The sequence below is a fragment of the Podarcis bocagei genome (assembly GCF_964188305.1).
Source record: "Podarcis bocagei genome assembly, contig: HAP1_SCAFFOLD_315, whole genome shotgun sequence".
Classification (NCBI taxonomy): domain Eukaryota; kingdom Metazoa; phylum Chordata; class Lepidosauria; order Squamata; family Lacertidae; genus Podarcis; species Podarcis bocagei.
Genome location: NW_027670133.1, coordinates 3,682 through 14,217, shown reverse-complemented (window position 1 = coordinate 14,217; position 10,536 = coordinate 3,682). Strand labels below are relative to the sequence as shown.

The window sequence follows — 10,536 nt, the reverse complement described above, 5'->3', positions numbered from 1 at the left end:
CCAGCACCGGTGCCAAGAATTGATAGCTGTGGCTTAATTTAGCTGCCTCACGGAATGACAGCAGTTGGCTCTCTTATGATTAAGACTACCATGAAAAATAGCATCAAATGGCTAGATTAAAAATGTCAGTAACTGTGCCTGGACTTCAAAGCAAGTGATATGCTTCTGTTCAAGCACAATGAATAAAAATACCTGCCACTTAGGACAGGCAGGACAATGGTGAGGATGCAACAAGAGATGTACTTTCCTCCCACCTCAAGTAAGAGTGACCCTTTTCTTCTCCCCTGTAGGAGTGAATGTCAACCAGTTTTTAATAAGAAAGTAAAGTTGGGCACTTAGGGAACATCAGTTGGATGCAGACAAAGGCCGCTCTCTGCCCCAACAGCCTGAGCGTGCTTATTTGCACTTTGGCCAATTCACCATCATCCCAGGTTCTGTTTGTTGGTAGTCGTGGTGATTTGTTAGAGCAGAGGTTTTTTCAACGTTTTGGGGTCCACAGCTCCCTTGAACAACCACATTCTTTCTGCGGCTCCCCTGTGGGGCTCAGGAACCCAGTTATATCATCCATTGCCTGGTTGCTTCGTTCACACCAGTCAGCACTGGGTGGTGTATTCTGTTTATGTTACTTTTATCTTGCTTCTTTTTCTTTTCTTTTCTTTTTGTACTACTTTGGCTTGAGTGTGCTCCATTACTATTGTGATCATTCAGACACAGCTGTTGCTTACCTTCTTTTTAAGAATAAAGGTCCAGAGTCCTGAAGCAAAACTTCAGGGGTGTGTGTGTGTATGAGAGAGAGAGAGAGAGAGAGAGAGAGAGAGAGAGACACGAGAGAGAGAGAGAGAGAGAGAGAGAGAGAGAGAGAAGGAGGAGGAGGAGGAGGAGGAAGGAGGAGGAGGAGGAGTTTGGATTTGATATCCCGTTTTATCACTACCCTAAGGAGTCTCAAAGAAGCTACCATTCTCCTTTCCCTTCCTCCCCCACAACAAGCACTCTGTGAGGTGAGTGGGGCTGAGAGATTTCAGAGAAGTGTGACTGACCCAAGGTCACCCAGCAGCTGCATGTGGAGGAGTGGAGACGCGAACCTGGTTCACCAGATTACGAGGTTTCAGTCTTAATTGTTTTGGGTTGCTAAGTTTTGGGTTTTTTGTTTGCTTTGGAAGGATCATTGAAACGAGGACACATTTTTAGCATTCTTGTATTCCATTATAACAGCAGTCACCACTGCAAACATAGAGTATCAAGAATGCATATTTACATGTGTCTGGTGAGTGTTTGGCCACTACCACTGTGAGCCTGAATAGAGAGGAGGAGTAGGGATCTGCTGGTCCTCCTGATGTTACTGGAATACAACTTGGTAAAAAAAAACCCACCTCAGACAAGTGGTATATTGTATAAAATACCGTATTTTTTGCTCTATAAGACTCACTTTTTCCGTCCTAATAAGTAATGGGAAATGTGTGTGCGTCTTATGGAGCGAATGCAGGCTGCGCAGCTATCCCAGATGCCAGAACAGCAAGAGGGATTGCTGCTTTCACTGCGCAGCGATCCCTCTTGTTGTTCTGGCTTCTGAGATTCAGAATATTTTTTTCTTGTTTTCCTCCTCCAAAAACTAGGTGCGTCTTGTGGTCTGGTGCGTCTTATAGAGCGGAAAATACGGTAAATAAAAATGCAACTGCCATCAGGCTTGACCATGGGCCATGCAGGGCAGGGCTGATGGGAGTTGTAGTTCAATATCTTGAGGGCCAAAGGTTCCCTATGTCTGGAGTAGAGCTCTGTTCAAGTATGTTGTTCCCATGGCAACCTTACCTCTTAATAACAGCCTGCTTCGAGTCCTCCGCGGTCTTCCTTGTATACTGGGTATGCTAGATAGTTGCTTTTGTATCAAAATTACGATCACATGAGAGGAAAGGTCAGTAGCTACGTTCTGCATCACATGTCTGTAGAACCAGAGTAAGGGAATGTAAAAAGAACAGGGCGTGCAGATGCAAGGGCTCTTTAAAATAAGAAATGTAGGAAGTATGAAAATGAGATGACAAATGTCCGTTATGAAGGGTGCTTTATATCAAAATCAATGTGACAGTTTTAGTAACAGACCAACAATGTACAGTGAGTGTAGCCCGTCATCCATCACGAGAAGGGCTGAAATGATCTTGTATTAATCGGATGCAGTGTGCTCTTTCTTGAACTGAGTAGCAGCTTTGTCATAAATTAAAAGTAGCCTATTGTAGGAGAAATGCTATTTTTCCACCTCAGTTCTATGTGAGCATCCAGAATCTCTGTTTAGAATTCCACCCACGCCTGTGCAGCTAACAGAGAAATCTGTTAGCTGGATATGAATACTCAATCAAAGTGATACAAGTCAGCGAATTATGAAATTCTAGAAGAGTGTTATGTTATTAAGTGGCCTCCTGATTGTGTTAGTGAAAAGTTGGAAGATCATGTTCTGCGAGAAATGGATCCTTGATAGCTTGCAACAGGTCTAAGGAGTCTCAAAACAAAATGATTCTGTACTGATTTGTACTCTCATCTTCATGTTCTTTGGGTCATCTGCAATACTGTTGTTTATGCTTTTGAGTCTGCGGTGTAGAGGTGCTGTTATCCCATATGCTTCATCTTTTTTCTAGTATGCATTCAAAGCAGACAGTTAACCAAATGTTCAGGACAGAATTACGGAAGATCAAGGCATCAAGGCCCTGACTGGCAACCAATCAAGTCAGCTAATTTGAGTCAGGGGAAGAAAGGGGCATGTTTTGCCAGATGGATAAAAGCAAAAATAATTCTTTGCCAGATATATGGCATTCTGAGTAGAAAAGGAGTGTTTGAGGAAATGGATCCTTCATGTTCCCCTTTTGTTCCTTATATTTGCACCAAAAAGGTGGAAGGGGGTAGGAAAAGATAGACAGAAGAATGCAGTTTTGCCATTTTCTCTTGCAAAACCCTCTCGCTCAGTCCCTAGTTCTCACAAATGGTAGATGAAGTTGTGCACCTGGATTGGAGGTGAGGGAATGAGACAGACAAACGGTTTCCTGTGCATAGAAAACGTGGCACTCTCCCTTACACCTGATCTTTCTCCTAACATGTTGTTTATTCTACCCTATGGCAGATCATTCTATCTAGTAAGTTTGTACCTTTAATGGAAGCAGTGGAATCCAGCTACATGCTTAACCTACCTGGGAAACTAGGCCTCTGAAGAAATGCAGCAGGGAGAGGTGGACTAGCAAGATAGGCTTAAGCCTATTCCCTGAAAGGTCCTATGTGGTATTTTGTTAGACCATTTCCCCAGTACTTCTATGCCAGTTTATATACTGGTAAAATACATGTGCATGCATGTATGGTTCTTCACTCCAATAAGCCTCAGCTCATTGCGTATCTTTCTAAATAATTAGAATCTGAAAAGAAAATTGTATTCTAATTGCCTTCTGTAGGAAAGTTCCTACAAGGTTCCTACAAGGTTCCTACAAGGTATTTCAATAAGAACATTAGTTTGAAAATAAATAAACCAGTTTCCAACAGGTAGACTCGCTTCCTTTGCGGGTTTTCCTCAATAGCTTGAACCCTTGTGGCCTGTGGCTTTGTGGTTTAGATTTAAGGATTGGGGTAAGGTTGTTGTGAAGAGGAAAAAGTGTAGCAGGAAACCTTTTGTCACCAGGATCCCTGAAGCTTCCCATTTAGGAGAAGCAGCAAGAGCAAAGGAAGCATAGTCTGTGGATGAGGGTTGAGGGGAAGAATTGGCTATGGAGTGGTTAAGAGAAAGCCATTTCAGTATTTGAAATGGTCCTGTTACATGGGATTGTCTGTCTGGAAAATGTGTTCTGTGAAGCGCATATACAGAGCCACAGCTATCACAGCAGTTTCAAAATGTGTTCAAATAAAAATAGAGGGGGTCACAGGCAGCTATCACTAGCAATTGTGCCTCTTTTGCTAATATGAGAAAGCATAAGATCATTTTATCATATGCTTTCTCTTTTTTGTTGCTTACATTGAACAAACACCTGATGAAGCTTTTCTCATTGCTAACACAATACAGTACTGTAATAGTAACTGTAAATCTCTGTTGCAAGCACAACAGCTGGATACGATTAAGAAGCTAGATCAGGCCTCCCCAGCCTGGTGGGATCCAGATATGGGGGACCACAATTCACATCATCCCTGCCCATTGGCCATGCTAGCTGAGGCTGTTGGGACTTGTAATCCAAAACAGCTGGGGAAAGCTTATCTGCACCATTGTTAAGAAAGGGTTCTCCCACATTGTGTCCAGTATCCTGTGGAATGTTTAAATGAAGGCCCAATAAATGTTCACAACCAGTGAACCAACACAAACCAGTACTGTGCCAGCAGAGGCACACTGTGTCCATCTTTGCTTGCTTAGGGATTATGACTTTTTAGCAGAGTGGTGGTGGACGTGTGAAATCTCTTTATCAGTTTTTTATTTAAAAAAACACCACATGCTTACAAATATGTGAGATTTAAGAGCACTTTATTGTTCATTAAGGCTACTTTTAAGTACAAAAAAGATGGCCTGCCAAACCTTTTTTTAAAATCTCCAGGTGAAACAAGGCCACAAAAGAATGATATATTACAGATTTACAAACATGGAGAGCATTGTTCAAGCTGAACTGTAGATAACGTGGCTCTGTGAAAAAAACTTCATGTAACAGTGAGGTTACTCTCCCTCTGCCTCTTTCCACCCCAACCCCTTTGGCTTTCTCAGAGTAATTATGTTTCCCATAGAGTCTTTATTTCCAAATGATTATACAGGAGACAACACATCTCACTGAGCCTATAATCCCAAGCACAGTTACTTGGAAGTATGCTCCAGCAAAATCAGCAGAGTTTACTTCCAAGTTTTGTGTATTTAAGATGAGGCGCCAATCTTTGCCCCACCACAAATCCATTTACCTATCACAGATAGGTAAACTTGATACTGTAACATTGTGCTTAAACGAAATGTCAAAGGAGTTACATATCTCAGAGTCCATCTACAGTCATTAGTACTTTCCTGTTAGACCGCTCAGTAGCCTGTAGCAATAACACACTAGTGGCTATTAATTGCTAATGCAGTGTTCTCATAGAATAACTGTGTTCCTGCACTTTTACTGTATTACAGACATCTACAAACAAAAAAAGATCAACTTTTTTCTCCAAACAGACAAAAAAAGAGAGAATGATTACAGTAAAGGAAAGGGAAAAATTAAATAGCTACATATCATTAACAAATTAATTGTTCCTCAAAAAATACCTACAAATTTCTCTGTACATTCTTTACGCACAGCGTAATGATGGTCTTAAAGTTACCTATATAAAAAAGTGTGTTCTTTTTTCTCCAATTTCCTTATGGGGAGTAGGGTACCAAATGCCAAAGCAGACAGAGCACTGAATACCCAGTATGAAGATAGTGAAATGGGTGGCAAGGGTCCTTTTCCTGCTTTTTCAAAAAAATAAAATAAAAATAGGCAGTCACACTTAATATGGAACAAGAGAAACAAAACAAGTTATCTTATGCGTCTTGACCACCTATGCCTTTTTCATATTGAATAGCTTTACTATTTTAAACAAATGTAAAAGCCAGTATGGACCCAATACTGTAACACAGCCCAGAATACATCACATGCAGTTCTGTCTTTCACCTATTCATAAACTCTCAATACAGCCAGTCTTGTCAGATAACCCAATATAAAAAGCCCTCGTTGTGACTGTACTGGGGATTGGTGGAATGTGTGGGTGTGGCTAAGGAGTGGGTGGGCCGCTGCATTTAACAAAAAGCTGAGAAGCTCATTACTACTAACACAAGTCTGTTCTTTATGCCTGCCTCTATTACCTAGTTAGTGGCTATTAATATAGCAAATGAAATAAATGCAAGTAACACATTTATAACCGTATGTTCGTTTTCTTTTTAAATGGAGGAATGTACTGGTGCCTTGGCCTAGGTTTATAAGCAGCCTCAAAAATAAGATTGTGAAAGGCAATCTTGTCCTGGTAAAAATATTTAGCAAGATAGCAGTTTTCTCCAACTGGTAGCTTTCATAGATATTCTTTAGATTTTCATAACTAACTGTGTATGAAGCAGATGATGATGCAGATTTTAAATCGTTCAGTAATGAAAGAAACTATAGAATCATGTACCCCACAGCATTGTATATATACTATAAACTGCTTAATTTGAGGCCTGACCTGAGGCTGTCCATGGTTGCTGGCTGCTACTAAAGTGAATATCAAATACAAATATCAGAGTACAACTGTACCAGCAGTAAGTCTATCTAGGACTGTTACTGAAAAATAAAAATAAAACTAGTTCTCAACGAAGGCTAATAAGTATTATATTTCTTACTGTCTATACATTAATAGATACCAGCTATTTTTTCATAAAACATGCATCTTTAAGCACTATTGAACCCTCTGACCTCAGCTCTATTCTTACAAACTGCAGTGTTAAGAAACATTTAAAATGCCCATGAATCGGTCAATTATGCAGTCCAGTTGCAAGCACTAAGCATCTGAAATCTAATAGAGAGAAAGACCTATAACCTGTATGAGACTTCCCCTTCCTAAGCAAAGTTTGCTTTCTTGCTTTAAAGAGAGACAGAAACATCATCTTTAGACTTTTTTTTTTTCAAAGCAGTTTGCCCTCAGAATATAAGCATCGTGCACAAAGTTGCTATGCAACTCTAGACCTCCTCCAATAGTGCAAATCATACATGACAGTTCTTTTCAAGTATATACATACAAAGTTACTTCACAAGGGAAACAAAAGCAATGGAAGCAAAACCCAGACAAAATTCTACTCTCAAGAAGCTAACCAAAAGCACACAGCATTTGGGTCAACCAACTGTACAGAATGGCTTTTTAAAAAGTTATTACTTTATTTTACTTTTGTTTGTTTGTTTGTTTGTTTGTTTTTAAGGGGGCAGCAGATTTGCATCAGAGGTTTCTTTGGTAACTGAGGCAGGGGGGAAAAAAGAGTGCTACATCATAAAATTTATTTCTTAGTCAAATAGTTCCTGCTATCATCTTATAAGGGCACACGTATAAAAAAAAAACCCCAAGCAAATAAACACAAAATGTGTTTGAAACTAATCTCTCATATCCTCCCCTCCCAAACACTATTTCAATTTGAGCACTGCTCCAAGCTCAGTCAAACCATGCAAACTGATGTTTCAGATGAAGAAACTGTGGTCCTCTCTTCATGAGACTACAGAAGGGGAATGATTATGATTGACCATGTGGGAGGAAGGAGGAGAAGACGACTGGCCCCTTCTAGAGGCAGACTCGGGACTACTGGACACGCCATCCTTTGCAGCTTTGATCTGAAGCCACGTTTCTCCAAGTGCTTTGGTAAAGTGGTCATCGACTGATCCAGTGATGGATACAGAGTTTGTCACTGGCTCTGGCTCCTTGTAATTTTTGCCAAGGCTCCTGCGGAAGTGCTCTTCCACCACTGGATCACAGGCAGTGGTAGCTAAAGGGGGAAATGAAGGGGTGGGGGAGAAAGACGAGTAAGAAGCCCATGCTTACCCATGTGAGCAAAAAACACTTGCAGTTTTTTCATGCACCGACCTTTAAAAATGCATAAAATGACATCCCTTGCAAATAAAGTCCTAACCTACCATTTCAAATTAATATATTTGTAATACTTAAAGCATCTGTTCTTTACAGGTAAGTAGCAAAAAGAATAAGAAACGGTGTATCACACAGAAAAGAGGCTTCTAAAACAAGAGACTGGATATTTGAAAAGGAAAAAGGTTTGCCCCATAGAGTTGTATATAGCCTAGCACAAAGTGAACATTCCATCAGTACAAGGGTTTCTGCTTATGCAATGGAACAACCTCTCCCACCCTTTGTTCTAGGTGTTCTACCAGCCCTCTGGAGAAAATGTGGGAAGGGCATGGGGAGTCCCATTGTGCAAACAGAAATTATTATGCTGCTGAATACTGCCCATCATTTCTTTTGTACCAGTTGGAAGTGGATCCCCAATACAATAAGCTTTCTAATAGGTTTGCTTCCTTTAAAACTCATTTGGGTATATCCAATGAAGATATAAATTCTCATTCCCAAGGAAGAGCAAAACAAAAGAGATGCATTTATATTTGAAGGGATTTTTGAAAAGGTGTAAATGAAAACAGTTCCATTTCAAGATGCGAGTTACAGTGCAATATGGCCAGCTACATTTTGCAGCTATGTAATACCTTTGTTTGCACGCTTGCTGAAATGTGCTCCTGTAAAATTGTTGTATGAACAAAATGTTGCTAATGTCAGAGAAAATAAATACAAAATTATTGAAACTAGAAAATTACAGTATGTGGGTTTAAAAAAAAATAGGAGAATGACATTTACTACACCCAGTCCTTGTCTTCAGGTTTCTGTTCCCTCTTGTTCACTTTCTTCTAGAAAAAGTCATAATTTGCATGTTGTCTCTAATATCTAATTTGTGTCTGGCCCCTATTTAACTGATACTGTCATATAATCTTAAAGTCAAGGGTACCAGAGCAAATGAGTCACGTTTAGGTCCAGTTGAAATCAGTCGGAAAACTTCGGTCTCTCATTTCAGCAGTACTGTGCATGGCTAACCTGCTCTGGATGCAACCCAAGAGGAGACAAGGCTGCTCCCCTACTTGTGTGTTTTATGCAAGAATACACTCTTAGTGAGTTGAGTTAGCACTACAGTTCCATATGTAATGCTACAGAAGATAGAAACAGTAAGACTCACAATTGGACTTAAGAAAATATGCTCAAAACAATGTTGAAGCAACACCAGGTCTACATTTTCCAAGCACAGAAAGTACAAAAAAATGTTTGGGGGTGGGCCTTGATTTTCTCCATCCGTTACATTTGCTCGTAAATTCTGGCATGAATCAAGCTTTCTGCTGCCAAAAGACAGGGAGGAAGATCCCAATAAAATTTCTATTCCAGCACACAATTACAGATTTAATTTGACCCTAGTATACCCTTCTCCCTTGAAATAAAATAAATATCCCGCTCTACTCTTAATTTGTTGCACATGTTAAGAGTTATTTGATGGCCACATGAAGCTTTCAAGTCCTCAGAAGGAAAACTAGAAATGTAGCAGTATTACTTACTGCTAGATGGTCTCCGGTAACTCGCTGGCATGGAAGTTCCACATCCACTGTGCGCGATTGGACAATGAGATAGATTACAGTTACGATTGATTGCAGAGGCACATGTGATTACAGATGGACGGTTCTGAGGGGCAGAGAAAACCACAATCAATAAGCACAGTTATGCCTCTAAGTAAGAGTTGTTCGTTTTTCCAGCAGAACAAGGCACATACAACAAATAAAATGATAGCTGCTAGTGAGCATAAGCAGCAAAATGAGAAAGCCAAAAATATCTGGTATCAATAAACAGCTTTTTATTTAGTACAACACACAAAGTTCAAGCACACTAAATTTGGAAAGCACTCAAGTGTTGAAGAAGATCTGCAAATTCAAAATACTCCTGTAGTATGGGGATTAATGGCAGGACAACAGAAATGGGTTTTGCAAGCCTATACGGTCACCAAGGGATTTAGGATGGAATTCAGTGTAGTGCCAAGGGTATGCACACAGCAACAGGAATTGCCCCTAACTTGGTCTTCCATTTCCCCCAGCCCTCCAGAGCAGATTTAGGGGATAGGGAAAACCCTGTAGCACAAGTGGACCTCATTCCCTGCATGCAACAACTTAGTTGAATCTCGTCTTTCTATTTCAAGCCCTGAAAGATAATCACCCACTATCTATTACACAATGCTCTAAAGACCTTAACACTCTTGCCACATTTGAACACTTTATAAGTATCAACTTATTTTGGCGACCTGTTTGGACATTGGGAGGGCATATACCGAGCCATAAGTGTAGACTAAGGTGGATGTATTGATGGTTATTGTATTGTGAGCTAAGCTGGGGAGGTTTCCTGCTTTTCCTGCTTCTTTTCTCTGTTTTCTTTTCTTTAATAAATTTGCAATAAAACAATTTAAAAGTTCTATATATCCACCAGGGAGTTGAAAGAAAGAGGATGAAAAAAAAATGCGGCCATGTTCGGATATTAAGCATGAAGAATCTGCATGTTGTTTTGGGGCTGTAAATAGTGCATGTCACTAAGTGTGAAATGGGCTTATCCCAAAGATGGCTGGCCGCAATTGCTGTGACTTCAGCTGCTGCTGCTGCTAATGCAGAACTGGTACTGGGCACAACCATGATCAGCCAGTTCACACAATACACCTATGCACAACATCTGTATACCCCAAAGAAGGTTGAAAGACTACTCACTGAAAAAGGGGAAATTCAATTTATGAACTGGTCCTACATGAGACAAAGAGAGAAGACCTCCCCCTAGGTCCACCCCTCCCTTTCTCTTGCCTGCCATCCTCACCACAAGCAGAGAAGAATGCTCAAACCAGACAACTGCCATAGTGGCACAAACTGTAGCTAGTCCAAAGCCATAACTTAAGAACTATGCTGCCTAAGGACAAAACAGAAGGAGAGAAAAGAACTTGGCTGCTGCCAATGCTAGCAACCCTGTGCCTGTCTATTTCACCTTCTT

General features: G+C 40.4%; 1 protein-coding gene across 1 annotated transcript; it reads right to left on the bottom strand.

Moving 5' to 3' along the window:
* Positions 1-4,460: 4,460 nt before the first annotated feature.
* Positions 4,461-9,234, bottom strand: VGLL4 (vestigial like family member 4; the record flags this gene model as incomplete). Its single annotated transcript, XM_081214198.1, has 2 exons — positions 4,461-7,456; positions 9,075-9,234. Coding segments are annotated over 2 exons (435 nt in total), but the record flags the coding sequence as incomplete, so codon positions are not given.
* Between the last annotated feature and the right edge of the window lie 1,302 nt (positions 9,235-10,536).